Raw genomic sequence first — 24,873 nt, forward strand, 5'->3', positions numbered from 1 at the left:
GACAGTAAAATTTGTTCTGTCCTAATATGGCTATCCAATCATGATGCTTTAGGCTGTAAACTAAACAAATCAGCGGCCAACCTCCTGGTGTCAATAACAGGCATAACAGTGGAGTTTTGAGGTGAAGCAGACTGAATCCTCAAGGAATACAAGTGTTCATCTTCCCTCCCCACTCACATCTGTCCACAAAGACTGGGCAAAAACTGGGCATGGCTGTTTCAGTGGAGGTTGTCTAATTGGTCCCATTATTCAGAGCCATTGATTATAAGTGTTTTACAAACGTTGTCTGGATATCCAAAGAAAATGAAAACTTGATCTAATGTTTCAAATACTCTTGGGCTTCCTTTCTTGCTGTCTTGGATGCATAACTCTGAAACCTAATAGCAGAATAACACAATTATTTTATTCTTTCAATCCTGCTTCTGTGAGCAGAAAAGATCAGCCAATGTTCTTATTTAGCTGTTTCAAGCTATGCCTCTGCTTCTGAAATCTCTTATCTCTGACTAGCCAACACCATAAATTCTCTTTTGTTTTCTGTAACAGTATTTGCATAGGGTACTGAAAATATAAGAAACATGTAAAATACTTAATTTTGCCTTATATGGGATGGAGAGGGACTTGAGTTTTAAGAGAAGCTTCTGAATAACTTTGAGAGCCGCAGAGACTTAAGAGTTGTAAAAATGGTGGTTACTACTAACATTACTTTCATATAGCTGAAAATTTGGTATAGTCTGCTATGAATCTTTGTTTGTTGTAAAGTACAAGGTAAACTCAAGAAATAGAAAGCAGTACGTATGAGTGAACAATATCAGATCTGTCAGACCTGCTGGGGAAATGCAGTTCCTTGTGAACTTTGTGATTGACGCTATGGTTGATTTTATTAACCCTCCTCATTGCTGAACAGCTACAGAACTAGGCTGAATTAAATTAAGAATGTACTTCTCTCAAACCACTAGAGACAATTTAGTTAAAATTGAAATTTGGAAGTGGTGAAAACCATGGGTTGGATGACAAAGTGAATTAGAAGGGCTTAAGCCAGTGCAGGGCAAGGAAAGCATGACCTGGTGCCACTTAATGATGTTCCCATTCTCCTAAATAAATGATGTGCTCTGGCACATATAATACTTGATGATGCCAAAGACACAGTAGCTTCTTGTTCACCTGTGCTAAGAGAGTAAGCAAGCGCTCACTGTTAGGTCTGAATTTTCTTTCTTAGATGTTAAGAGAGAGTGGAGAGGACTCATTTGACTTTTGTAGACAGTTCTTTAAAAGCTCGTTATTTTGTTTAAGCCTAACAAATGTAGCTGGAGTTTCATAAGTCTGACATACTCATATTGCTTCCCATATGCTAATATCACTTGCTATTCTGTCAAGGTGGATGTATTTATGCCTTGAAATACACAAAGAAGTCTTAAGAACATCAACCTTAAGAAATAAGTGAAGGTGACACAAACCCCAGCATATCACCTGTCTCCTGATGTGACAAAATTTCTGTTCTTAGTAGACTTCTCTGGCAATTTTCTTACTAATGACCTCTGTCACTGAGAAAAGAGGAAAATGGAGGCAATATGAATTTCCTAGTAATTTTTACGATAGGTTGTTTTTTTTTCCCCTTGCTTTAATTTAACTTGATTGCTAAGAAGTGTCCTTCACCTGGTACTTACAGCATCTTATAGACTCACAGAATGGTTTGAGTTGGAAGGAACCTCAAAGATCATCTAGTTCCACCCCCCTGCCATGGGCAGGGACACTTCCCACCAGATCAGGCTGCCCAAGGCCCCATCCAACCTGGCCTTGAACACCTCCAGGGATGGGGCAGCCACAGCTTCCCTGGGCAACCTGTGCCAGTGCCTCACCACCATCATTGTGAAGAAATTCCTCCTTATGTCTAGTCTAAATCTCCTCCTTTCCAATGTATAGCCATAATGGCATTTAAAGCCATCTATGGCGTAATTCAAAAATAAAGATGCAGAAAAGAAGAGTTAAAGTATGCACTCTTTCCGTAGTGTTTAGCAGAACTTCTGTTATTCACCTTTGAATTGCAGCTTCTTTAGCACTGAATAACCTGTGTCTAAATTAAATGCTGTATTCAGTAAAGCAGTGGTGTTTGCTTGGATTTGAATACTTGCAGAATGGAGACTATGTTCTTTTGTTCTTGATGTAATCCGAAGGCCTGTAGAAGTAAAGAGAATGATTTGCGAAAGAGGAAGAAGCAAATAAAGGGAAGTTGTCTCCTTTTCTCACCAAGACATTTATTACTCTGGTGTTGAGAAGCTACAGTAAATTCAGCTGACATAATGTAGCCAAAGTTTACTGGTCTGTGAATTGAAAAAAATTGAATATAGGTCAAGTGTGCTTTCTAGACATCTGCAAACACAAAGAGAGGAGTTGGAAAAGGACCTCACATGCCGGTACACCAGGACCGAAGAACAAGATCGTGAAATACTGTATTTTTCACAAGCGCCTCATATTGTCAGCACCTGCTAAAAAGCATTTACAGTGCTCCCCTCTCCTCTCCATCCTCTACATCTAATTAGCCTGTAAACAAAGACAATGAAATAAAATGGAGGTAAAGGGATGATGCCTTTTTGCCCAAAGCCCTGCAATAAGTGTGACTGAGTAAGGAAGAAAACGCAGGTCTTTTGTTTCTCAGAGTATTGCTTTTTCTACAGGACCATGTTGCTTCTTAGCATCAAGCATTTGTGCTGTCAGTATCATAGCATTACAGAATGGTTTGGGTTGGAAGGGAACTTAAAGATCCAGTTCCAAGCCCCCTGCAGTGGGCAGGGACACCTCCCACCAGACCAGGCTGCTCAAAGCCCCATCCAGCCTGGCCTTCAACACTTCCAGGGCTGGGGCGTCCACCAAAATGGATTAGTATTTTACTCTTCAAGACAAGGTGATAAATGGGTGTTCCTGGACTTCCTGTTTTCACATGCAATAAAAATCTTGAATGTTTTACCATTACTCACACTACAGCATAGACCAAGGGAACACTGTATTGTTCTGTCTTAACTGTATTATTAGCACAAAAGCTGAGAATTCTTGAGTTTTAGAGTTGTGAATGTATTTTACAATTTAAAAAATAAATTTAAAAAGAATGGAAACTGTCTTGGTTCAGTGGAAAGGTATCTGAAAAACACTTCTTGCTGTAGCATGACTGATAAGAGTTAAACTACCTTCTGAATGTCAAAAGGTTAGAACTCCAGAGAGAAATGTTAAATTCATACAGTAATTTAGGGGATAGCAATAAAACCCTGAAACTAGGATAGTCATTGTATATTTTGTCATAGGGGAGGTATCTTACTGTCTGAATTCTTTTGCTTGCATTCATTTCCAACCAAGTAAATAACATCTGTTCCCCTTAGTTTATGCTGTAGTAATGGCCTACAGGGAGGTAGAAAAAGCACCACCTAAAGAAAAGGGTAATAATGCTTTTCTGTTCATGTCTTTTCCTGTTTCTTTTCTCTCTGTGCATCACTTCCCTCACACCATCAAGGAGAAAGCAGAGAATGTACTGTATGGCACTGATTTTAGTTGTCTCCAAGGCAATTTCCTAATAGGATTTTGTTTCCTTCCTTCAAAACTTTCCATGGATAACTCTTCAATTATAATTGTAGAATGGTTTGGATTGTAAGGGAACATGAAGGAAATCTAGTCCAAGCCCCCTTCAGTAAGCAGGGGCGTCTTCAACTAGATCAGGTTGCTCAGAGCCCCTTCCAACCTGACCTTGAATGTTTCCAGGGAGGAGGCATCTACCATCTCTCTGGGCAGCTTGTTCCTGTGCTTCACCACCCTTGGCAAAACCAATTTCCTAGTATCTACTCTAAACTTCTGCTGTTTTAGTTTAAGGCCTTCATCCCTTGTGGCTACAGGCCCTGCTTAAAATTTTTTCTGTATCTTATAAGCCCTTATTAAGTACTGAAATGCTGCAATAAGGTCTTCTTGGAGTCTTCTTCAAGATGAACAACCCAAACTCTCTCAGCTTCTCTTACGAGAGATGTTCCAGACCTTAGGTCGTTTTAGTGGCCCTGCTCTGGAACTGCTCCAACAGGTCCATGTCTTTCCTGTGCCAAGGGCTCTCATGAGAGCAGAGGGAGAGAATCGCCTCCATCAGCCTGCTGGCTGCACTTCTTTTGATGCAGCCCAGGACATGGTTGGCTTTCTGGGCTGCAAGTTTATGTTGCCAGCCCATATCCAGATTCTCGTCCACCAGGACCCTAGGTCCTTCTCTGCAGGGCTACTCTCAATCTCTTCATTCCCCAGCCTGTGTCGATACTGAGGAGTGCTGCGACCTTGCACTTTGCCTTGTTGAACCTCATGAGGTTTTCATAATCAGATGCTCTCTTTTTTCCCTAAGCTTCTGTTGGTAGTTATGATCAGCCAGCAGGGTTCATTGCCACAGATTTCAGCAGTTTTGCAAGTGGTGGCATTATAACCGAATGCTGGTTCCTTTAAAAATCACTCTTGATGGCTCAACAGGGAGAACTTTGGCTCTGGAGAACTTAGTCAGCAGTTCCTACATGTTTTTCACTTACAAGTCTTACATCTTAAAAAAATGTATTTTGCTAGAATGGCTGGGAAACTTAGTAACCTGTTCTTAAGTGTCTGATCGTTTAGTTTTTAACACAGTGTGCAGAAGACTGTATATTTAATGCTTTTAAAAATAAACTGTATCCTTGCCTATATTGTGAAGTATTTTATACAACTTCAGGCTTCAGGAACATGTAGGAAATGAAGCGCTTTACAAACATACCAGTGGTTTGGGTTTTATAGTTGTAAGTATGTTGCTAAATGCTTGTGTTCAGTAGTATCCATCTTTAGTACAGGTGTTTAAAGGTTCTTCTGTTGCTGCATGTCACGAAGATTTGAAGCCACAAGATGGTGGTTTTTGTAATCTTTAATTAATTTGCAAGGTTGCTCTCCCAATGTATGGAGGAGGGCTTGGGCTTCCACCTCCCGTGGCAAGCCAGTGGGAGTTTGGTGCCCTTTGGGATCTCCCCCCCAGTGCTTTTGACATTTTGCAGTGACACTTCCATAGCAGCAGGTGGGTGCAACTCATGGAGAGAAAAATCAGTCTGAATTTGGGAGGATTGGTCTCTTTGCAGTCAAATGAGGGCTTAGGTTTTATCTGACTGAGATTAAAGACCAGAACACCAGATAAAAGATACGTATGGGTTCTGCTTCTAACAAAAATGGGGGGAAACTCCCCTTAATTTCAGTGAGTATTGATTGGATCAAATAACTTGGTATTTAAAGTCCTGGAAGAAACCTTCAGCACTGTTAATGAAAAATCAGAGATGTTTTTGTGCTGTATTTATTTATTGATGAGGCAGTTTGTTTGACCCAGTATGTCTTCAAAGTGTTCATTCAGCATCTTGTTTTGGGGAAGGCTGGTAACACAACTTCTTCTGTTAACTTCTTCTGCTGCACAGTTTCTGAAGAGAGGGAGAGTCCAGTTGTGGAAGACCTGTTGAATTTGAGTAAATTGTTACAGAACTTGTAGCAGCTGATGTCAATAAGGAAGGCTGTGACTGCTAAGTCTAACAGAAATGTGCTTCATCAGAGAGCAGAATAAATTGCCCTTTTCCTGGGTTCTCTGAAATGTCTGTTCAGTTCTGTGTTACTCCTCAGAACCAAACAGACTTCACAACTGTTGCTTCAGCTTTCAGAGTGAAGTTAATTGTATGGAGAACTCCCTTACCAATAGATACAAAATTCTTGAAGAAGTTAAGCTGTGACAAGTAATTTGGGTCTAGACTAGTCATTTTGTGGTTCCTAGGCGTTTTTCTAAAAATGCTTCAAAGGTGCCACCGCTTTCAGAAACATTTAGTGCAGGTCTAGCATACTATGCTCAAATTGGTGTTCAACGCTTCTGTGGGAGAGGCATTAGGTTAATCATAGAATCATGGAATGGTTTGTATTGGAAGTGACCTTAAATACCATCCAGTTCCATCCCCCCTGCCATGGGCACAGACACCTCCCACCAGACCAGGCTGCTCAAGGCTCCATCCAACCTTCAACACCTCCAGGGATGGGGCAGCCACGACTTCCCTGAGCAACTTGTTGCAGTGTCTCACCACCCTCATTGTGAAGAATTTCTTCCTAATGTCTAATCTAAATCTTCCCCTTTCCAATTTAAAGCCATTTCCCCTCATCCTATTGCTACATGCCCTTGTAAAAAGTCCTTCCCCAGCTTTCCTGTAGCCCCTTCAGGTGCTGGAAGGTTGCTATAAGGTCTTCCTGGAGCCTTTTTTCCAGGCTGAACAACCCCAACTCTCTCAGCCTGTCCTCATAGCAGAGGTGCTCCAGCCCTCTGACCATCTTTGTGGCCCTGCTCTGCACCCTTTCCAACGCTTCCATATCCTTCTTATGTTGGGGATTCCAAAACTGGACACAGTACTGCAGGTGGGGGTCTCTCGAGAGCGGAGTAGAGGAGGAGAATCACTTCCCTCGCCCTGCTGGCCACGCTGCTTTTGATCCAGACCAGGATATGGTTTGCCTTCTGGTTGGTGAGCACACATTGCTGGCTGATGTCAAGCTTCTCATCAAACAGCACCCCCCAAGTCCCTCTCTGCAGGGCTGCTCGCAATTACATCATCCTACAGCCTGTAGTGAAACTGCAGATTGCTCCAACCCAGGTGTAGAACCTTATAACATTGAAGAAATCTGAAGACTCTGTGCTTGAGTATCTTTTTCCAGGTACTTGTCTATGAAATTCCCATGATCAGTACCTATATTCCTGCAGAGGCACTCAGATGTGGTTTTTATACTGTTACAAGTGCCTATAATATTCTGATGAAGATTTCTCACATTGCCTGTGTGGTAGGAAGAGGTGGAGCTCATTCCTTGTTTTCAAGCTCTTACTGAATTAATCTAGTCAGGACTGTGGAGATGCAGTCAAGGTCTTGGTTGTCTGGGTGGTGCTTTTGGGTGGGCTTCACCCCAGGACAAGCATACTGGAAATCATATTGTAAATTCCTAACGTCTGACTTTATTTACAGATTGTCTTCTAACATTGTTGAAGACTTGTGTTGTTTTCTCCCTTATTCTTCTGGAGCGTCTGTTCTAGATTTGCTTTATACATAAGCTCTTTTCTAAAAAAATTTGGCTTTGATTATAAATGATCACAGTAACAAAACTTGCTTGGATGTCCCAAGTGGAACTTCTGTTCTGAGCTTTGAGTCAGAGTGATGGGCCGCTGTGCTGCCCACCTTTTCGTTGTGGTGGTGGTGATGAAAAGCACAAATCCAGAGACCATTCCCCAAGAACTGTTTTTCACTTTAGTTGTATCCCTGTGCGCTTTTTATTAACACTTTCTTATTGACATGTATTGCCTGACACAGTGTTATGAATTTCAGGTTCTAAGCAGTAGGGCTATTCTGCAGTAGGGCTATTCAATTCAGTTGCTACTCTGTCATCTTTGGTAATGTATTCATGTCAGTGGTCAAAACACAAAGCTTGGGGTTGAGAAGTGGGGAGGAAATGTGTCCTGTGAGGCACAGCACAGTTTGTATGCCATTTATCTGGGAATTTCTTTGTAACCGTATTTCTGGCTACGGTACCCATGAGTAGTAGTGTTGTCCTGAGGTTAAGGTGTAAAAACCCTCTGGAGTCCTCCCCCGTCAAGCAGTCCTGTCTTTTCTTCCTTTTGATTGATAAATTTAGTGTCCATTTATGTGTTATGAAAGGTTATTCTTCTGCAATTCAGATGTTACTGTTCTGACTTGCAGATTCTTAGAGCATTGTATTTTCTCATGCTGCATTTGTATGATTAATATTTACCCCTGCAGTCGTGTTGGTATAAAGCAGCAGTGAATCACAGAATCACTAGGTTGGAAAAGACCCACTGGATCATTAAGTTCAACCATTCCTATCAACCACTAAACCATGCCCCTGAGCACCTCATCCACCTGTCTTTTAAACACCTCCAGGGAAGGTGACTCAACCACCTCCCTGGGCAGCCTGTTCCAGTGCCCAATGACCTTTTCTGTGAAATTTTTTTTTTTCTGTTGCCCAGCCTGTACCTCCCCTGGCAGAGCTTGAGGCCATTCCCTCTTGTTCTGTCCCCTGTCACTTGGGAGAAGAGGCCAGCACCCTCCTCTCCACAACCTCCTTTCAGGTAGTTGTAGAGAGCAATAAGGTCTCCCCTCAGCCTTCTCTTCTCTAGGCTAAACAACCCCAGCTCTCTCAGCCGCTCCTTGTAAGACCTGTTTTCCAGCCCCTTCCCCAGCTTCCTTGTGAATCCTTGTGACTTCAAGAGCAATCTGTGCTGACAAAGTGGCAGTTTTGCTTGTTTAGTAAATCTGCCACAGCCTGAGTCTTCCAATAAAATTGCACTATGTTTCTATGTCAGAGGTAACATTTCTAAATATTACTTAAGATGGGAGAAATCCATAGATTAGTCTGAAGCAGCAACACAAATTACAGCTGTTACCAGACATAGAGTACTGGTACTTGCATGTTGAGCTGCAGTTAGCTCTGGTTTGGTTTCTTTTCTCTCACCCTCCTGACTGAAACAACCTCAACTTGTAATTTTGCAGGTACTGTGGGTGTGACTGTTCTACTTTGATGTGTTTTTAAAACCTCTCGCTTCCCTCTAACCTTGTTACTCTGGCTACTCAATTTTTTGTTCCTGATACTGAGAAAATTTGGTAACTGGTGATGCTGGATAGCATCTGCCATTTTTACTTAATGCTTTTGCCAGCGTTTATGTGCTTGGATTATATCCATGAGGAAAGCTACTTTTGATGATATTTGGAGGTCTTTTCCAATAGGTCATTTTTTGAAGAGCTAAAACAAAATCCCAGTTTCTCAAGTCAAGTCAGCTGAAAACTCAAAAGTTGTATGGGAGACTTAGAAAAAGTAACTTCCTATTGCCACCAGTATTTTGATACTAAAACTGTTCCTTTTTTGTTTGTTTGTGTTTGCTTAGAAGCTATGTGAAGGAATTCTAAACATCCTTGAAAAAGACACACAAACTTCATGTCAAGTTGCCTGCCTGGAAGCCCTGCGGATTCTCTCCAGGGACAAGAAGGTTTTAGTGCCTGTGATGACAAAGAGGAACATGCAGATCCTTATGAGGCTAGCAAAGCTGGATACTGTGGAAGATCCCTTGGAGAGAGTGTCTGAATTTCCCGTTATAGTAGAAGCTTTAAAATGCCTCTGTAACATAGTTTTTAATAGTGCTGTTGCACAGAAGCTGAGTTCGGAACTGAATCTTGCAGCTATGCTCTGTAATCTTCTGGAAAAATGCAAGGACCAGCAGTTCGTTGATGACATTAAATGCTTTGATTTGCGTCTTCTCTTCCTGTTATCGCTTCTGCACACAGATATTAGATCACAGTTGCGTCAGGAACTACAGGGGGTGCAAGTTTTGACTCAGGCTTTGGAGAGTTCCCTGAGCGTAAGATGGACAGAACAATATAAAGCAGCAGAAGATCATGACAGGCCTCCTTTATCTTTGCAAGAAACAGATTGTGCCATTGAGGCACTAAAGGCTCTTTTTAATGTAACACTTGACAGTTGGAATGTCCACAGCGAGGTAAGGCTGAGCTGAAGTGGTATCTTAAATTGTTCTTCTTTAGCCTGGAAGAGCCAGAACCAGCAGGTGGAGACACAAGAAGTGGTTACTGTCCATGCCCCAGAGCAAGGATTTTGATACTTAACTTTTGCTGTTGTAATTTTGATGGAATATGACTGCATTTTTCAAAATAGCGTCTAAGGTAGTCTTGAAATTTTGCATCATAATTTCCCTGTATGCAAAATCAGTCTGAGAAAATTTCTCTGTCTGAATTCTGATTGTGTCTTGTATTTATGATCTTGGGCTTTCAAGATGTTTTGAGTCTTCAGTGCTCATTGCCTTGAATACCAAATAACTTTTGTTCTTGTTACTACTTAGGCAAAAAATCAAATCCATACATTTTCTGTGTAATGGGAGAATAACTTAGGTTATATAATGCAAGTTAGGCATGTATATTTTCAAATAAAAAATGCAAAGAAGACTATATAATGAAAGTCTCAGGTTTCCAGAAGAAGACAAATGCTGTTTACTAATAATTAATCGGCTAGGAAAAACATTTTATTGTAAGTGTATCAGATGACTGCATCTCTGGAGATCGTGGACGGTAGCAATAGGGTAATAATTAGAGCTGAGAAGTCTCCCTAGTTTCCGTCTGTTTTTCTGGGCATGATGATAAGCACATCAACTCTAATTTTTAACAACTAACTCTTAAGAAAGTGTGATGCTGCTTTAATGTCTTTGTCTCTCCCATCCTTCCAACACAAGGTTTGGATTTAATTGTGATCTTCTAAGATGAGGTCAAGTACAAGAACCAAACACACTTTCTTTGAAGTTTTATCTTATTTTTTTCATTATAACATTGGATCTAATTTTTTCTTCTTAGATGAATATGCTTCCCATGTGTTGCATCCCTAAATTTATAAACAGGAACTGTATGGATAACTTTTTTTTGTTGAATAATCTAAGGCTATGTTAAAGTAGTAGAATTACATAAGGAATCTTTCTTTTTAGTCCACATCATTTTCTCTAAATCATTTAACTTTTGTTGTTAACTTTTCACTGGCATTGTAAACATGCAGCATATAAAGCTAAGCAGAAGTTTACAGTAGTTAAGATGGACAAATAATTGTTCTCTTTAGTCCATTGGACTAAACAGCAAATAAAACATTAATCATAACATTAAGGAATGTAAAAACTTCAGAAAAGTCTGAAGCACATTGTTTACTTTAAAGTAAATAATATGGTTATGCTGAATAAGACATCCTGAAATTTGAAATAGAATGACTGGAGGGAAAAAATCAGAGAAGCCAGTACTTTGGATTTCAAGGAAGCATAAGGAAAGTGAGGGACTTTTCTGGTTTGTGTATTCCTGACTTAGACATTTATTAAAATATTTTTTTCAGAGAAGATTCTTTGTATAGGCAAGTGATTATTTTCAAAGTAGAAACTTGAGTGGAGAAAACCAACCTAAATCCAAGTATGTGGCACACCTATATGAACGTTTACTAGCTCAGAATTTGAGAAGTATCGTCTTTGTGATTAAGTTGTTCTTTGCAGAGGAAATGATGTCAGGTGTTAAGTTGGAAAAAGAATCTGTATTACCTGGTTGCCTCTTGAGAAGTCAGCTCTCGAAATCTGGATCTTGAAGTGGGCATAGTCTCAGAAAATACTGGATATCTTCAGAGTTGAGAAGCCCAGTTTACCACAGAAAGGCGGGCAGGAGGTGGTACACAGTTGTGGCATTACTTGATGAGGTTTCACGTGTTCACTGTCTGTGGAGTGAGGAACATTTATCCCACAAAAATTTTCCTCCCTGAAGAGCTCAAGCATGCTGCTGTCAGGAAAATTTTCATCAGGAGGAAATTCTAGTGTTAGTAACCTTTATTTATTTGTTTAATTACTTGTTTATTTTTAATCTTTTTCTATTTGTATGAGAGTTTAAGACATTCTAGGGCAGGAGAAGCTGGTTTTGTGTTTTGAAGTAAGGCTTACATAATAACTCCTTACTGGTTCCTACAAGCAAGGAACCTTTAAATTAAAGAGCATTTTAGTAGTTGTAGACCGTTAGCCAGCTATGTTAGGTGACATTCTGCTTAGCAAGTGTCCCTGTGGGAATACTAACGATCTGTAAGAAGAGTAAACAGCATGTTAATTAAGTAGGCTGAGGATGCAGAATTTGAAAAGATTACAAACAGTAGACAGGAGAGAAAATAAAAGGAGAGCAGAGAGGTTAGGCGTGTGGGTAGAAAACTAAATGAGATCCATCTTGAGGGGGCAAGAACCATTTGAAACACCAGTATTTAATGACTGGAGATGGTTTCAAAGTAGCGAAGTCAGACGAGAGCCGCAGGTGGTACAGTTGGCAGATTTGGATGCTGACGTTACAAAAGATGCTTTGGGGCGCTTTGTGCTAGGTCAAACACACCAGAACATGTGAGGTATGCCAAGAAGAGCTAATGAAAAAGGACGAGGACAATGATACACGCAGTTAGATGATTGCAGTTACTGGTGTACTTTTGTGTGACTGCTGTCTGGTGGGAGATGGGAAGGGAGGGGAAGGTTGGAAAGAGCAAAAGTAGGGCAAATAAGGTTGCTGAGAGTAGAAAAGTTATTAACAAAATGAAGAAAAGGTATCAAGGGAATTAGAAAAAGGAACAGACTAGGTCGGGGAATTAAAGGGTTGGCAGCCAAAAGTTTAAATGAGGAGGAGGCAATTTTATGGAGAACATATGTAATCTAAGTGGGTGAAGAAGCGTCTGGGTGTAAATACAGGAAGGAACATAGCAGTGGTAGATTATGAATAGCAGTATAGAATTGAGAAAATGCTTGTAACTGGGTTTTCTGGTAGCGAAGGCTCATTTAACTGGAAAAATGTCCCTGGCAGCTTTTACAAGGTGTAATTAAAAGACCAGCCTCTGAGAGTTATGTTGCATTAAGTATTCAATGAACTCTAAGGAACAGACCTGTTATTGATAGGGATGGTTGTTATGATCTAATAGGTATCTTTAATTTTTATTATTCTAGTGACCTGAAACCCCCACTTGCAATCTTCAAAATGAAAAAATATCTTCATCATTTGTATTTATATAGAATGAATCTCATCAGTTTCGTTACATGGCTGCCATCCTTCGACACTGCTTATTAACCACGGGCCCTACTGAAGACAAAACTGAAGAGCTGCACAGGTTGGTAGAATTGCAGAACCAATCTATTTTACTTTTTGTTTGTTTGTTTGTTTTTTAAATAGAAAAAAAACCTTTGCTTAAAATCTAAAGTAGAAATCTGAGAAACAGTGAAAACTATTACTTTTAAATAAAGAACTACTAGTCTTTTTAATGTAAGGTGTTTGCCTGAAATATTGTTTAAGCATGTCCACTATTCCAGAGAGAAGGTGGCTGGCAAGTTGGTCATTTTTGATCACTAATAATGAAGCTGACCTTTCTGAAATATGTGTGTGTAATTGAGGATGAAAATACATTAGAAGTTCTAGAGGTAGTGCAAACTGAAGTGAAATGCAACTTCTGTTGTTTTGCTGATGGAAAAACTGCGTTCTGAGATTTTTCTGTGTGACTTGCAATTCTGATGGATTGTGATGGAAGTTACAAGTTGATGTTTTATCTCCAATAGTTCATGGCTGCTTTATTACAGGTACAAATGTCAGTTCCCTGGTAATAATCTTTAGTTTTTTTCAAAGGTGACTGAATCATCTTGGGCTTTTGGGTGTGTTGTTTTTTTACCCTCAGTCCTGCACCCAACTGTTTGTTATGTATTTGCAGCCCATAATTCAATCAAAATTTAGAGCATTTTTAGTGAGGTGGTTGTTCTCTGTCTAGTGTTACTGTGTCTTTCCATGCCACCCTTATTTTTGTCAGAATAGGTCAGCTGTTCACAGGGTCTGACAGGACGGTAGCTTCAAGCGCTGTTCTGTCTTATCTCTCAGCTGTGAAAGTTAGTGTTGCCATTTTCTTCTTCAGAGATGTCCGTATATAGAAGTGCAGGATCTTTTGAAGATCATCCTCTGAACCAGCAGTCTCCAGGAAGAAGGATATAGCTTTTCACACCCAGCAGTCTTGAAAGTGTTAAATGAAGTTGATTAAAATCTTGGGAAGCTCTTGGAGATCAACGGTCTTAGTAGGTGAACAATAAAATCCTACATCAGAGCCCTTCTCAGTTGGTGCAGACTAGTTTGGAATAGTTTAGAATACTGCTGCAGTAATTGACGTGGCTAAAGTTAGTGCTTAGTGTGTCCTAAAAGGCAACCAGTGTTTTCTCTTTGCTCTCTTTGCTGCTGCTTACAGTGGGTGTTTGGCACTCTCATCCTCCTTTAAGCAAGGGGCTGATGGGAATAAGTTCCTCACTGCTGGAAAAATTCAACAGATTTGGTTAAATTCAGGAACTACAAGAAAACTGAGTTCAACTTTTAGCATTTAAGCTTGCATATAGTCACCAAGACTGCCTGATAGTCTGGTGAATTATTATACAGCTGATGTAGTTCCCATGAAACCATGTCTTGTTTTCTTGTCCAGAAATCTGAGTAGTCTGTAAAATATATCAACCTGTAAAATCTGATTATCTTATGCTGTTGCAAAAGGATGCGTGTTATGCAGGCCATTTTGGTTTTAGCTTTTACAAACCCTTGCAGATGAATCCAGAAAGGGCTTTACATACAGAAGTGGGCAGCTGTGGAAAATGTGTTATTGGTACAATTTCCATCCTTGCTTTTTTCAGTCAGAAGGGTTATTTTGTGTAGAGATGCTGCCCTCATGAACCTTGTGGAGACACCAAGGCAAGGCAAGGATTCTCCATAGTTCTGAGAGGTGGAAGCAGGAAAGAAATGAGGATTGTTGTCACTGCCTTGCATCAGTTCAGTCGTTTCGCCTTCTCCATTAGACTCCGTATAGCACTGCATTAGTCTTTCTGTTATTCTGGGAAAACTACTTTTGTTTGCTGTTGGTAGTTGGTTTAGCCCAAGTTGATAGAAGAAAGAATGCAAGTATAGTATTGTTGCATGTAGTATTTGATCTTGATTTAAGTCATATTCAGAAGGGTTTTTTTTAATATGCTAGAAGAGCAGTGTGTGGATTTTTACTTTAGTGATTCAAATATTTCAGCCCATTTGCAGAACCTGAATTTTGTCTTTGAATGCTAGAGGATGCAATAAAAGCTGAATAATTTAATACACATTTCCACCAGAAGTATTCATCACAAGGCAGAAGAGGTATAGTCAGCAGTAATGTCCCTACAAATCCTCTGAGGGATCAGGGGCCGGCATCAGAGGGTCCCACTTCAGTCCCCTGGTGTATTTGATCATGCAAAACTTTCATTCCTGATAGGAGCTTCAATAAAGAATGAGTAAACTTGTGTTAGCAGCCTATAGTGGACATAGCATAGCTAAAAGAATGAGGCTGTGTCGTCATTTGGGCTGTTCTGTATACTGGACTCTGACCACGCAGTCTTTATTGCTAGAGATGAGGTGTGAGTCAGAGAGCAGAGTGCAACTCCTCGCTCTGCTTTCCACCTGGAGCTTATCAGTAGGGCAATTACGAAAATTATGTTGCAAATTGACTAAAATACAAGCAGTGTTAAATGCAAAATAACCTTTGTGATGCATCGGGAAGGCATAAGTGTATTTCTTAGAATTGCTGATCACTTGCACTTCTCTAAGTTTGTAAATCCAAGTTTGTAAATCCACCGTAAATAAATGCTTAAATGAAGGGTTCAGGCAGCCCGTTAAAGCACATTGTATGAACACTTATGATTTTAATGTGTAAGCTGAGGGTTTATTTTATGTGAACATCAGGTGTTGGATCCGTGCCCTGGACTGTGATGTACTGATTGTCAGTGTGACTCTACTTCTAATAAAGAAGCAGAAGTTGCCTGTAAAAATATCTTAACTAATTTAGTACCTGGTATTGTTGTCATTATTGTGATTCTGTCATGTCGTTACTTAATGTTTGAATATGAACAGCTTAAAGCATCACATATTAGAGTGAGTGCCATTTTTGCCCACTAACAAGGTTTTAATCAAGGCATTCAGCAGCTCTAAATAGGCCTTTGCTTCTGAATTTGCATATCAGGAGGGGGCTGGGAGCATGAGTGGGTGGATGTCATGTCCCAGTGATTAATGATCTCTAGGAAGCCGAAAAGGGGAGAGTAATATACGCAGTATTTCTACCCCCTGGAGTAGGAATGCAAACACTATTGTGCAGATCTGTGCATAGTCACTGACTTCCTGGTAGCTGGAGAATTTCATACACTCCTCTACCACAAATAAAACTGTCAGTGGAGTGACAAAGATCAGAAAGCTGGGCTTCATTTATTGAAAAGAATAGCTCAGACACAGTGATCCAGAAAATTAATTTTGTAGGTGTTTGGGAACTTGGTTGTTTAATAAGAAACTGGTAAAAAGAGGACTTCTGATGAAAGGCCTGAAGCCACCAAATACTTGTTGAATTTCAGTCTGTCTTGTTTCTAACTATTCCTGACTTATTGCAGAGGAATAATTTCCATGATATAAAAGACATATCTTCAACAGGAATTAGAAAGAAAACAAAGAGAACAAGCTTTCCAAAAAGTAGAAGTTGTCTGAATTACAATTGCTAAAAGAGCAAAAGGGAGATGGCACAATGTGGAACAGCCACCCAGTCTGATCAGACCAAAAGCAGCACATTTGTTAGAAATCCTGTTATATTTGGTTGCTGTGATTTGCTTTCTCTTATACTACTTGTTTATTAGAATTTTATTAATAATACAAAAACTGAGGGCATCTGCTAAGTAGGAATTATTGAAAGTGTTAAATGAAGTTGTTTGAAAAGTTTTCTGTATTTTTGGAACACTTTGCCAATCCTTGAAACACTGGTGCTCACAGTTTCGTTCATAGCTTTGAGATCTGCCTAAATAATTCTGTATGTTTCTAAATATACCCATTTGTAAGTTTAGTTGGGCATCGGCAACTAAATCATGACAGAATTCTAAGTTTTGCAGCATCTATGTAATTCAGCCCCATATTCAGGAAGAGTACAAACACAAGTCTGTATAATGAGAACAGGATAGATACCAAACTGAAGGGATGTGTACCATAAAAGAGATCCTTGCAAAGAGGTTCCATCTTAGTGCATTAACGAGGAGGGAAGGACCCTGTGGTCCAATTTAAATCACTTAGTGGATATCTGGGGAGCACTCCTCTTTGTGCTTTGTAGAATGCAGAGACTGCCAGTTACTGAAAGGTAGTGCTTGGTAAATAAACCTGATTCTTTTTTTTTAATATGTTAAAAGCCTTCTGTATTTCCTATACATAACGACCTAAGTAAAAATGAAAGTCTTTGAGGGGACCTGAGACATTGCCACCATGCCCCACTGTTGTAGGAGGAGGAAATGTTTTCTGTGGTGTGCTTTGTCACATCAATGATGGTAATGCGGATACGTTGTAAAATGTTTTAAGTTTCAAGGAGGAAAAAAACTCTGACCACTGCAAATCAATGTGAGAGTTCCCCCTGCTGTCCTGCACGACCAGCTGCTGTAACACACTGCTGGAAGCTGTGCCTTGTCTGTGGGATAGGATACTGTGGGGGCTGGAAGTAATAATGCACTGCTGCTGTATAGCTTTCTGAGCTTTTGTCCTTTTTTTAACTTGTTTATTCCAAGAGCCTGCACTTAGACTATAATGCGTGCCACCTTCTTTAAAACCCAGAGAGCCGAAAATAAAGGATTGTTTGAGTTGCCGGGCCTCTTTTTGATTGCAGTTGTACAAACAGTTTATGGTGAGTTGTACTCTGTTTTTAATTCTTTCTTCCATGTGAATAATGGATTTTTAAAATCTGTTTCAGCAATGCAATCAACCTCTTAAGCAATGTTCCCGTTTCTTGCTTGGATGTTCTTATTAGTCCATTATCCCAAGAGGAAACAGATATAAAATACAATGGCATGAATATGGGAGCAATTCAAGTTTTACTGGATTTCATGGAGAAGAGAATAGACAAGGTATGGGCTGCAAGCATTTTTCATGAAAGGGGCCTCTTTCATTAAAGCAAAAAGCATATGTGCTTTCATTAAAGCACATATGTAAAGCTTCTTACAAACCTTTCAGACAGTATTTAGCACATGAATATCCTTGCTTCTAGATTGTGAAACACCTCAAAATTGAGAAAAAATTCCTGTGAAGATCTGAAATATACTTGTTCTTGTGTATGTGTGAGGATGAATATTTGGCTCTTTGTTTATACGTATCTAAAGTTCATGTTTTGGTTGTCGTGCAGGAATTTATTGAAGGGTTCAAGAGATTTGAAAAGGAAGATTTGCTATTAAAACTGTTTTATTTGTATTTGGTTTTATTTTAGGGAAGCAGCTATAGAGAAGGTCTTACTCCAGTTCTCAGTTTATTAACTGAATGCTGCCGAACTCATAGGAATATCCGGAAGTTTATCAAAGCTCAGGTAAGTAAAATATTCATCAAAGTTTGACTATGAAGCTAATTATAAAATTCCTGTGGTTTGTACATCAGTGCTAAGTGCTGATACTTTAAAAATATGAATGGTTTTGCCTTATATTACCCACAAAGTTTCCTGCAAAACTTTCCTCTGTTAGTTCTCTTGACAACCGCCAGCTATAGAAATTATTTTTTCAGTCACATAAATCAGTAGATACTATGGCCTCAGTTCCACAATACATTTTGTAGAGCTCTTAAATAATAACATTATGGAATTATGAAGCTGTGTTAATGCGGGTTTAATGTGGGTCACCAGATGATGTGATACAGTGGCAAAGAATTCAGTGAGATCTGTCCCTTTATTTAGCGTATCAGAAAAATTTCGGTGCAGTTGTTAGAACTTTGCAATGCTATGTGCTAGCTAGTGAGGCTTTGGGTATTTTGATGGGTTCTGCATGAGCTTTAGTTTGACCTCAGCAAGCAGAGTCGTCGGAACCTAATCTTGCAGTTCACCAGTGTGTATCAGCTCTTCTGTTAAGAGTAAAACTCTGTCTCTGAACAGAGGCACACTTCATCACTTAAAAGAGCTGTTTAATACAGTGCAGACTGTGGGCAGGCTTCTTACAGGAGAAAAAGATTTCCATGCTGTGGTTAAAGATCTAAAGAATCTCTGTGGCTTGGTGGTTGGGTGTTTTGCTGCTTTTGCTGAAGGTCAAGTAGGGAGAAGTTAGAAGATGAGGAAAGACAGCTGAAACCAGCTGAGAAATGTTCTTTTTCCTAAGCTGCAGTGATTTTGGAGTGGCATTGTAGATGCTGCTCCAAGATCAAAGCTGCACCTGAATTCATAAATGGAGTTTATAATGGAAATGAGCATATATTTTCTGCCTCTTTCATCTGTATCAGAGAAGTGGGTTTGAGGAATTTAAGAAAGTCATTTTTGCTGCTTACTGTTCTTGTTTGCAGCAGCTCTTTCCTAGGATACTCTTCTGATCTGTTAAGTTAAAAAAAACCAAAAAGGTTCAGAGCCAAATGTTCAGAAGTAAGAAAATGAAGCTGTCTGCATGTTTTTACGACATCATAGCATCTAGATGTCAGGGTATAATTACATGCTGTCTCCTACCACTGGGTTACTGTCTTATATTGCACACAGAATGGATGGAAACTGCTAACTGCATGACCGGATGTTTGATATTTTGAATTACCCTCATTGTTAAGTGTTGGCTGGAGGCTTTATTTATTATGCACTATTCAAATTGTGATCCGAAAACAGAATGATTAATTTCCTCATGGACTGTCCTATGGCACTCATCGCAGTGTTATGTTAGAGTACTGTAAAAACATTAATTCATTCTTACAACACTCTGTGAAGTGGCAGTCATGGTACTATCCCCACTGGGGAAAGTAAGCAGGGACAAAGTGGAACGTTTTTGCTAATTGTTTGGATACTTCGTTTGAAAAAGATGAAGTCTGGTTTTTTTCACACTAGCGAATACTGTAGCATTCATTTGTTTAAGTATCAGTTCCCAGTGAGTCTGATTTCAGTAGTAATTGTGCAGTAATTTTGCACAGAATGTGACATTTTACATTAGACACGTAGAAGACAAAGCACCTGCAGTTTCTTATGACAGTGACATCTTTGGTTTCATTCCCTAATAAAATGCTGAAAATCCGTAATTCTTATAGGAGCCTTCAGATCATTAACTATTTCATATTGCAACTGAGATTTCTTTGCTGATCATATCATATGCTGTGAATGTGAAAAAATTAATGTAGGGTTTGAGTCTGAAGGCATATGCACAAGGAGGCAAAAGTTGGATTGCAAAACTGGCCTTATTTGAGGCACCTCCTGCCTTATTGAGGGTTGAAGTTCACAACATTAATGGCATTTAATGAGAAAATAGTGTGTTTGAGGAGATGTTACGTGGTGTTTTCTCCAAAATCTTTTTGAAATTTAGCTTAAGGTTTTAAAAGAATATTTTCTAGAAGAAGTACACATTTCCTCTGCATACATAGAGCCATTTTTTGAGATTTATGGTAGTAGAACTTGCAGTGTGATTTATTTTCCTTTTTCATTATGAGTAAATTCATTGTTCTGTATAAACTATACATCATGTTAATATTATAAGTTTTCTCAAGCTGCTATTTTTAGTGCTTTTACCACATATCTGACCAAAAGAGAAGAAACAAAGAGCATGAGGTTACTTCTGCCTTTAGTCTTTTGGGACATTTATTTGTGCTGTTAAACTCTAATAGTTGTCTTTTTATTTAAAGTCTGCCTTTGGGACTGAGTACTTTTCTGCCTAGGATAGCGGACCAGAAGGCCTGAGTATATTAAGAAGCAAGAGTCATTACTAGTGCATGTAAGCATAGTTGGGTTTATTTTATTCCTGGTTTTGAAGGAGAAGAGCTCACAGTATTTTCTTGTTCTGTTGACTCTGTGTGTTTCTGCGGGAATTGGATAGGTATTGTTCTGCATTCTGTGCTGTTTCTTCTTTGGTTTTGTGCTGCTAGGTATTGCCTCCATTAAGGGATGTATCCAATCGTCCAGAAGTTGGCACAACAGTAAGAAACAAGCTTGTGCGCCTTATGACACATGTTGACCTTGGAGTAAAGCAAATTGCAGCAGAATTTCTTTTTGTTCTTTGTAAAGAGAGAGGTAAAAATTACTTTTTCTTTTAGAATCATAGAATGGTTTGGGTTGGAAGGGACCTTAAAGATCATCCAGTTCTAACCCCCCTGCCGTGGGCAGGGACACCTCGCACTGGATCAGGTTGCTCAAAGGCCCATCCAACCTAGCCTTGAACACCTCCAGGAATGGGGCAGCCATGACTTCTCTGGGCAACCTGTGCCAGTACCCTCACAGTAAAACATTTCTTCCTAATATCTAATCTAGATCTTTCCTCTTCCATCTTAAAACCATTCCCCTTCGTCCTATCACTGCACTCCCTGATCAAGAGCCCCTCCCCAGCTTTCCTGTAGGCCCCCTTTAACTACTGGTTGGCTCCTCTCCCTGAGCCTTTTCCAGGCTAAACAAGCCCAGCTCTTTCTGCCTGTCCTCATAGCAGAGGTGCTCTAGCTCTCTGATCATGTTCGTGGCCCTCCTCCCTTATTATATGTCTTGCTGTAATTAGTGTATTTGCCTCTTGCTGTAGCTTTCAATTCTTTTAACACTATGCAGATTTTTGGTTTGTAGCTTATTGTAGCTGAATAATTTTCTCTATCTATTCTTTGCAGTTGACAGCTTGTTAAAATATACAGGCTATGGTAATGCGGCAGGATTGCTGGCAGCAAGGGGCCTGTTAGCAGGAGGAAGAGGTGATCATTGGTACTCAGATGATGAAGACACAGATACAGAAGAATACAAATCTGCAAAGCCAAAGTATAGTATTGTTTTCAGTTCTGCGTATCCTGTTGTAGATGTTTTGATATAGTTTTTTTAATCCCGTCTTCCAGAGGGGACAGTTTTGGGATTACATGTGCTTATATTAACTGTCGTCTCCTGTTGACTTCATGGTCTAATTATTGAGAAAGCAGCCTCCAGTAGTGACCATCGTGTAGTCAGATGGCTCAAAAATAACCCCAAATCCAAACCACTATGAGAATGCTTTAACTTCAGTAGAGGGGATTGTGTAAAAATGAAGTGCTTGTCAAAAAGAAATAAGGAACAGAAATGCCAAATGTTTGTGGATCACCCAGGAGCAGTTTCAAGCTGCATATTAGAGGTTCAGGGTATGCGTGTATTGTCCATTTAAAAGGATACTTAAAAAGATGGAACTGTTAAATCAGAGTGCAGGAGGCTATCAGAGTTGATACTGTAAAAGAGTAAGAAGGTAGGCCAGAAAGGATTTGAAGAACATCTTACTCGTGGCATTAAGAATAAAGAGAATGTTCTTCACAGGTTCATGGAAGGCTGGAAACTCTGCAGAGTGCATATGTGGTCATTATATGGTTGAGCTATATGTAGGCAAAGAAAGGGTGCAAGTCTGTAGCAAAAAAAGCTAAAAGAATTCTTTGCATCATTGTAAATATGAAGAAGTTTGAGGGAGTTCTCAGGTGGGACTGTTTCTTACCAACTCTGAGTCTGAGTAGCTATTTAAAATTCAAATGTGAAAAGAGCTTTTTTTTTAATCAATTAGATAAATTTTAGAAAAAATGTAGTTAAAAAACTTATCAGGCATGGCTTTTGTCTCAGATTTTCCAGGAACTTATATGAAGTTGCCAAAGTACTGCTATTGGTTGTGTGGTATAACTCTGTAACAGAAGAAAAAGGTGTCAAATGTGGCTTAAGGTTTTAAGTTGGACTCTGTAAAAGAAGGAACAAACCAGTAGATCTAGTTTCAGTCAGTCAGATTGCCTGGAGCGAAAATTTTCCTAAGGAATTGAGTAGATCACAAAGATAAATATGGAAGGAGCAAACTATTTTCTGTAGAAGTCATGCATCAGTAATCCAAGATATTTGTTTGAAGGATTCAGTATACAGAAGCTCTGTCTGTTGTTTTTTATTAATTGTAGTGGCGTTAATAGGTTTCAGTTTGTCGTGTTACATCTGTGATTTGATGCTGGTTTTAGTAGGTTCTGAAGTTGTTGATCGTGGACATCAGAAGCATGTTATTTTTGCTCTTTACTCTTTTCCCTGAATTACATGGACATAAAATCACAGAATCGCAGAGTCATTTAGGTTGGAAAAGACCTTTAAGATCATCAACCATAAACCTCACATGATTAGTTATATGATGGAGGTGGATGTGGCGTATTTGAAAGATTCTTATTAAGGAATATGAATGAAAGATATGATTAAATGTGTGAGAAGATACAGAAATGATATTGCTTCTAGGTGAAAAAGTGAACTCCAAAACAGAAGGTTTCTTTTTGTTTCTGCACTTTAGCATTTTTTTCTTGCTCTTTTGTCTCTGCTGCTCTTTCGAAAGCCTAACATATAGTTATATGCATATAACTATAACATGTATTTATAATAGTTAAAATCTGGCACTTAAACATTCAAGGCAGTTGTCACTTGCTTTATACATCTGATTTTCTGTATTTCTGTTAAATGTTTGTAACTAAACTGCTTGAAAAGATAATTTGCCCAGAAAGTGTTACTTATAACTATTACTACTTCTCTGCTTTTTTTACCATTTCTGTATCACTGTTCATTTCTTTTAACAATGAAAATAAAACTGGCATAGTAAATTCTCAAAGTAAAGTAATTCGGTTTCTGCAGAACTCATTGTGGTAGGGGGATAGTAAACTAATTCAATGATTTTTCATTAGTAGGAAAATGTAACTGGAACCTGTCTATATCTTTAAAATTAGGCTTGTACAGAATTAGTTGCAAACAAGTATCTGTCATTCTGTTCCTCATCAATTTAATTATTGCTAGTGACGTTGTCATTATTACTGTCATTATTCCCATGCTTTCAAGGTGCTCGTGGATTATAACAGAGCAAGTACTGGTGGGCTGTGTAGCTAACAAGAAATTAATGCAGTGAATCAACAAGAAGATAATATCATGATTCATGGGAAAAGGTTACAAAAAAGATATAAATATGAAAGCTGGCTACTTATAGTAAAAACTTTCATATGCAGTTCAGGCAGATTTAGTCTTAGTGGTTTCTGGTTTTTCCGCCTACCAAGAAGACAGACATTTTACATACTTATTTCTATGACAATGTAAACTATTGTTTTCCCACTTCCAGCATTAACCTTATCACTGGTCACTTAGAAGAACCAATGCCCAATCCAATGGATGAAATGACAGAAGAGCAAAAAGAATATGAAGCCATGAAGCTTGTCAACATGTTTGATAAACTTTCCAGGTATTGTATTATTAGCTGCTTTTGAGGGAGGCGGCTCGTATCCCGGCTCTTTACTAAGGTCTGGTGCTTCAAAATAGTGCTATAATCAACTTCTTTGCAGGATTAGGGCTACTTTAACTGCAGAGAAAGATGTTTAGCACTTCAAAGAAAAGAGGGATGTGTAACAGGACTTCAGAGGATACCTCTTTTGGAGAGGATTGGACAGAATCGGGAAGATCTGTAGGCAAGGGGACCTGCCTCCTAAATGGATAGGCTGATAATAATGGAAAGGATTTCCCCTTTTAAAGAATGGGACACAATCCAAGCCCAAGGCCAGTGTGCTCATTTTCCCCAAAGTCAATGAGCAGCATTTCATGGTAAAAGACATGCTTATGTCTGCTGCTTCTGTGAAGAACAAATACAGTGTGAAAATAGTTGTCACCAGAAGCAATACATTCTATAATTGAGCAATTAAAGGGGAATTTACAATTAAGAATTATCGTCGTTTATTACAGGAAACGTGGATTGGATTACAAATGAGCCTTCCTAATTTGTTTTAAATGACTGATGTAATGTCATAAAAGAAAACGGTACTTAAAGTGACATAAAGGAGTATGTTATTGAGACAGAAAGTTTATTTTTATTTTATAACTTTCTACATACAAAAAGGGAACAGACCTGCGCTGTTAGCAATGGCTTTTTTTCTCTTTGACTCAATATACCTAGGATTTACTGTTTTTTCTTCCCCGTACTTGTAGCCGTGTTGAAGTGATTGCTTGTAGTTTGATTTCTGCATAAGAAAAGTTTTACATTCTTGAGGAACACTTAATGTAGCACTAATTTGCAACTGAACTGAGCTGTAGGAACTTAGGTAAATATATAAAGTGCATCATTCTTCAAACATAGGAAGACTCTGCAGATAGAAGTGCATTTGTGGTTTGTGAGAGTCTAGATATTCAAATAACAAGAACTATTGAGAGAAATTCAGCAAACCAAATATAGGAATAGAGCAAAAGATATGAGAGAATCTGGATTTTATATTAGCTGAATTATAAGCAGGAGCTAAAGCAGGGAAGGATCTTGGAACAACTGATCTGAGACCCTCAGTGAAGTAATTGGATACTTTTCAC

At 39.1% G+C, this 24,873-nt stretch overlaps 1 protein-coding gene across 1 annotated transcript in view; it reads left to right on the forward strand.

The window, feature by feature from the left end:
• The window catches only part of RIC8B (RIC8 guanine nucleotide exchange factor B), a 41,925-nt gene that overhangs the window by 8,466 nt on the left and 8,586 nt on the right, over window positions 1-24,873 (forward strand). Inside the window, exons 3-9 of the mRNA XM_069859575.1 lie at window positions 8,936-9,544; window positions 12,614-12,708; window positions 17,350-17,503; window positions 17,860-17,955; window positions 20,460-20,604; window positions 21,183-21,327; window positions 23,645-23,764. Coding sequence (XP_069715676.1) covers window positions 8,936-9,544; window positions 12,614-12,708; window positions 17,350-17,503; window positions 17,860-17,955; window positions 20,460-20,604; window positions 21,183-21,327; window positions 23,645-23,764 — 1,364 coding nt within the window. The remainder of the gene's footprint in view (window positions 1-8,935; window positions 9,545-12,613; window positions 12,709-17,349; window positions 17,504-17,859; window positions 17,956-20,459; window positions 20,605-21,182; window positions 21,328-23,644; window positions 23,765-24,873) is intronic.

This window comes from Phaenicophaeus curvirostris, chromosome 1 (genome assembly GCF_032191515.1).
Source record: "Phaenicophaeus curvirostris isolate KB17595 chromosome 1, BPBGC_Pcur_1.0, whole genome shotgun sequence".
In the NCBI taxonomy this organism is placed as follows: Eukaryota; Metazoa; Chordata; class Aves; order Cuculiformes; family Cuculidae; genus Phaenicophaeus; species Phaenicophaeus curvirostris.